The sequence below is a fragment of the Pristis pectinata genome, chromosome 2 (assembly GCF_009764475.1).
Source record: "Pristis pectinata isolate sPriPec2 chromosome 2, sPriPec2.1.pri, whole genome shotgun sequence".
NCBI classification, from domain to species: domain Eukaryota; kingdom Metazoa; phylum Chordata; class Chondrichthyes; order Rhinopristiformes; family Pristidae; genus Pristis; species Pristis pectinata.
The window spans coordinates 81,573,246-81,578,841 of NC_067406.1; the positions used below are offsets into that span (position 1 = coordinate 81,573,246).

At 40.1% G+C, this 5,596-nt stretch overlaps 1 protein-coding gene across 1 annotated transcript; it reads left to right on the forward strand.

The window, feature by feature from the left end:
* Positions 1-1,405: 1,405 nt before the first annotated feature.
* LOC127584002 (homeobox protein Nkx-2.5-like) lies at positions 1,406-3,275 on the forward strand. The gene is made up of 2 exons (XM_052040497.1): positions 1,406-1,712; positions 2,641-3,275. The coding sequence occupies exons 1-2, from the start codon at positions 1,406-1,408 to the stop codon at positions 3,273-3,275; spliced, it is 942 nt and encodes a 313-aa protein (XP_051896457.1).
* The last annotated feature ends 2,321 nt before the right edge of the window (positions 3,276-5,596 follow it).

The following is a 5,596-nucleotide window of genomic DNA, read 5'->3' on the forward strand; positions in this document are numbered from 1 at the left end:
TATGATGATGTCAATCATTAAAACCGCTGCGAGCTGTGTCAGACCACACTCCTCTAAAGAAAAAAATGAAGTCTCACAATTAGCTGATTTGTATTCTTAGAATACAATAAATATTGTGTAGTGTTTAAATCCTAATTATTTGCCATAACGATAGTAAAACCTATTCTGCGAAGAAATTTATTACTGCAGTAATCATTCTCCTAATCAGCGCGCATTAAAGAGAGCCTCTTCAATTTGAAGTACAGAAATAAACAGACAGCTTTAATGTAACCAGTATCTTTTTTGTGATCTGTTTGGTTGAGCCAAACCATTACTTAGAAGCTATTGAAGCAAGTCCGTTATTTCCCCTCTTGGATTCCTGGAGATTGCAGCCACATTAAAACTCCTGTTTTTCACGAAAACATCATTCACTTGACTATTGAAGCTTCCAATATTTGTTAGGTCAATTGAAAGTGCAAGCGCGTTTTCAAAAATTATATAATTCCTTTTTCATTCCACATTGCTCTTAAATGTGTTTTGAGATCGTTGGCCATTTTGTTGTTATTGGGCTAACTCAATACAGAACAGAATAAGGAAATTAACACCAATGCAAATGCTACTGGAATCTACATATATAAAATGCAATCAGATTGCCACTGTTTTCGAAAAGACTGAAGAAGGCAAAACTGTTGTGATTATCTGGGTACCTTCACAATTTATAGAAAAACAGTTTCAAATGAAAAGCTTGGGTTAAATTCACACCACGCTCAATGAACCAAAAGGACCCTCCGCTGCATACAGTCGTGAAAGAATCTCGTTGTTTAGATTTATTTGCTGTCTAAAACTTGCAGTGCATTGTTATTATTGTTGAGGTGAATTTTGTAATATTTATTGTACAAATATTTACTGCATATACCTTTTGGATCTTGTAAAGCTGTATACGTAATGGGATGCCTGTGTTTGTCAACTAAGATATTTATATTCTTTAAAACAACGTCCAAATTTCGAAAACTGCCAAATAATTTTCTCTCGTTAAAGTATAACCTTACGGATTTTTTTTGCTATGTGGATAATTTTGCAGAGAATAAACAAAAATGTACTTTTTTTGATATTTCAACGGTCTTGATGGAAACCAGACACATGATTACACGAGTTTTAAATAAACTGTTTGTCGCTTAATTCCTCAAGTGAAAAAAAACTGGCCGCTTGGTATAAAACCATGTTTGCTCATAGTAACTTGCGACCAATAGAAATCTCTATATTTAACTAGAAGCCTTCGGGCTCTGCCTCTGTTAACGTCAGCTGCTCCTCAACTGAGAAAGCGCCAGTAAAACTTGCGTCATTAAATCAGTAATGTATGTCAGAATTCTCACACGGTCCTCCTAACAGTTTGGGAGAACTTTTGCAAACCAGCGATTATCCCGAGATGATTCCGAGTCCCGCAGCATCGAGCACACCATTCTCTGTAAAGGATATTTTAAATCTAGAACATCACCAGCAAAAACAACGGAGTCCAGATCTCCTGAACGTATCTCTGGACGGTCTACCTTCTTCTTGCATGTTGGAGCCAGTAAATCAGGCCAAATACACTCCCAGCCAAGGCCTTGGAGATGAGGTGATCAAATTCCCTGGCCAAAGGAATCATGCAACACTTTCATCTAGTCTGGATATAAACAATGCCCAGAACTCCAGCGAACTGCGGATGGACTTCTCTTTCCAAAACAACCCTCAAGGTAAGTATGACACTTGGGTGAATACCGTTATTTTCAACGAATAGAACTTCTTCCTTTAGTAATGAATGTTAGATGGTCGGGTGAGGTGGGGGGGGGGGGGGGCTTGGTGGGCAGAAGGACTTTTTCCGTGCTGTATGACATTACGACTATCATTAAAGAACTAATTGTTAATTAATAATAGGTGAAGGAGCTACATAAATCCACACGTCCAAGCTATTAGACAGATGCACGCATGCATGAGATTGATTTGTATTAACCGAACCAATTTAGCCGCGAAATTTCGCTCAGTAAATTCCTGACCTTGATCGCCTTCTCCTTAACTCTGCAATCCAAATTATGTTGAAGTATCTTCAGTGCAACACATTGCGGCCCCCGTGTGTGTTTGGAACCTGCGCCGATATAAAGTAAGGACAGCATTAAATTTGCTGCAGTTTCCTTGATAATTTTAAGTTTGTAGAGAAATAGGGTAATAATTGTTATTAATATGAATTCCCGACATTGATTGTTTATTGAATTGAACTGAGCGATGCAGCAAGTATGGGAGATTAGCGAGTTCACAGTACGGTAGGTACTCAGACCTTGATTATGTGACAGCTCTTGTTCAAACTTCAGGAAGCGGACAGACAATTAACCGGAACTTCAAAAAAAATGTAACTTGTTTAATTTTATTATGGGTCAATCAACGTGGGGTACAAATATTGAAGCAAATGATGCAGGATTGGAAAAGTTGTGGCCTGCCATTTATGGCTATCTCCATTTCTTCCGCAATCCGCAGTTTCGTGCTGAATTTCAGCAAGTTTCAAGCAAAATGTCAAATGAGAACAGAATATCCACTCTGCATAGGTCGAGACTATTTTCTAGCTTTACCTATGCGCGATTCAAAAGAATCTTTGTTTTGTTTTTTTTAATATTCCACGTTTGTGTTAAGATCCAGAAGCAAAACCGATGGAAAAGAGTATAATACCAGGAGGGAAGAAAAATGAAGATTTCGAAGTCCCAGTGCGGAGAATTCGCCGAAAACCGCGGGTCTTGTTTTCTCAAGCCCAGGTCTACGAATTGGAGAGACGATTCAAGCAGCAAAGATACCTATCCGCCCCCGAGAGAGATCACCTGGCAAACGTGTTAAAACTTACCTCGACCCAGGTCAAGATCTGGTTCCAGAATCGCCGATATAAATGCAAGCGGCAGCGCCAGGATAAACACTTAGAGTTTGGCGCATCCCCTCCTGCTCCTCGCCGGGTTGCGGTGCCTGTGTTGGTTCGTGATGGAAAGTCTTGTCTGGGAGCACCCCCTTCATACAGCACCCCATATAATGTTAGCGTCGCCCCATACAGCTACAGTATTTACCCCAGCTGCAGCTCCGGCACCTGTGAAGGAGACTACAGTTGCATGTATTCGAGCATGCCTCCGGTGCAACAAAGTGCCTCTGCCAGTCCTTTTGTCAATATGAGCATGAATTTCAACGTTGGCAACATGAGTTACCCTGCAACACAATCTCAGGCCCACCAAGGCGCAGGGATGTCGGCTTTGCAAGGAAACTTCCATGGAATCAGAGCTTGGTGAAGGTTATAGTTAGCCTGCACTGGCAAACTAGAAGAGGCAGTGGAGTTCATGACTTTAGCACAGATACGAACAATTTTCAATTTATGAATGAAGAGATACATTCTTTTGGAATGGTAAGAAATTTGAATAAAATGCGTGAGGAAAAAGTCGTTTTATTTATTATATTAGTTTAATTATGTTGAGGGGTTGGCCTATTTGTAACGCGTGTGCACGACATATGATTTCCAAAATAAGAAGGCTAATACGTTTGGTTATAGGTTCATCCCAGGCCGATGGTTTGGCTCAGGACTGTATACAATAGTTATAAATGTGTAGTCTCTTGGAATTGCCATCTCAATATCAGAAATATTTTTGTAACCTCCCATCAGTTAATAAAACTATGTGTTAAGGACATGTTAAAATGACTGAAAGTGATAATATTATTTAATTGAAAATGCCGTGTTTAAACCCCGGCAGTTTATGAATAAAAACTGGGATACGTCGCTTCCCAGGATTCAGCAGAAAGCAAGCTTGAGAGAGTTAATAGCTCCTTCATTAAATGTGCGGAATTAAGCATTTCTTTCCCGTCTCAGTTAACTCAGAGCCGACAACCGAATGTATTTAGAAGTTTTGACACGATTGGGTACGACCGGTACCATGTACCTGAAACACTATATATTTATGTTCTTGAGTTCTATCTATAGAGTCGTGTTATATATATTTGCCTGCATTGCACATTCTGATGCACATCAATAGCGACCATACAAGTTTCAGATAGGCTCTCAGTCAAGAAGACCGGTTAACCAATTACTGACCGAATTCCAGAAAGGTGAGGAACTGAATGATCTTGGTGATGGGAATGTTGTCAATAAGTGAATTATTAGCAGCAAACTACATAACAAATCATACTCGGCAAAAGCTGGTCCCTTTGGCCTTGATAGCATTTCTCTTGCAGCTTCCAAAGGTCTTTAAAATCTCAGCAAAATTGATCCATCCCCTCAGCGGGCGCTTTCTTCGCAGTGGTTCCGCTGCTGCCGCCAAAAATCCAGATCCTGATAGAAGTCTGTGTGGTCACCGTATTGTTTAATAGAGCAAACGTTTGTTGATCTCCCAGAAGAGAGTTCATACCTTAAAGTTAAAAGAGCAGGAGTTAAAAGAGCAGGAATTGTGGGCACTTGTGGAAAGAAAACTCTGTGGACTCCAGCGATTTTCTATCCCATAAAACAGTACAAGGTGGGCCTGTTTCGGAAGGACCTTGCCCTTTTGTGGATTTGGCTTTAGGTTAATTTCTCTATGGCAATACTCTTATCATCATAATGCTTAATCGCCATTGTCCATGACCAAGAAAAACAATACACCCCTGCTTAATAATACAGGAAGCTATGGATGCCACAGATGGTTTAACTATGTGGCATAGAGACGAATTTGAATTATATTATATATAGCAGTACGTCTGGTAGAATCGACTTTTTTCAATACTTTTAAGAAATACGCCGACTTGATTATGCTTGATTATGCTTAAGGCAGGATAAGTAATTGCAGTCGAACTTCTTAAACTGCTCGGCCCCCAACATTTTGACGCATTCGAACTTCGTTTTTAAAGTTGGCACCCTAGTCAATGATCAGTGAGCGCATCATAAATTAGATAGATTAGTTTTGTCAGGCAGTGGTGCTTATTTTGTGCGGCGTCTTTTGCTCTAGACCTGATCCGCCGCTATCATTTATAGAAAATCCCCAAAGCGCCCAGTAAGTGTTCTACAAATGATTGAATCATGCCTCACCGTGCTGTAATCTCTTATGCGATCCTTCCCCGGAACAGATTATCTGGCTTTTATTGTTATACGTCAGTTGTGCGAATCGATATTCTTGTGGGAAACGTGGCTGGGAAATACTGGAGAAATCACAATTGTAAACTTGTCTGTACTTGGGATGTTGAAGGCTGTTAGTTCTCATCATTCTCTCGACTATTGGTCAGCAACAACCGTCAGTGGGATCTCACTGTCAGTTGTAATGGAGCTAATGGAGTAAACAGGAGCGGCGTCAGCTTGTCGGTGCCTGGAGAAAAAAAATCTCTTTTATCACACTCATAATCCTGTTTGTATTTATTCAGGGCGGCATAAACTAAACAAACCATTTGCCGGAGTAGATATCCACTCTGTTATTTTCGGATGTCTATTAAACGTTAATCCAAGGGGAAGCTTTCAATTTAGCTGGATAATCTGGGCAGACCGACAATTGCTAGGACCTATTTTTTGAAGTGAAGCGCAAGTGATTGCTCTAAATTATTAAGAAATGAAACTCACTGACAATTTCCCTCTTGCTAAAGGACCAGAACTAAACTC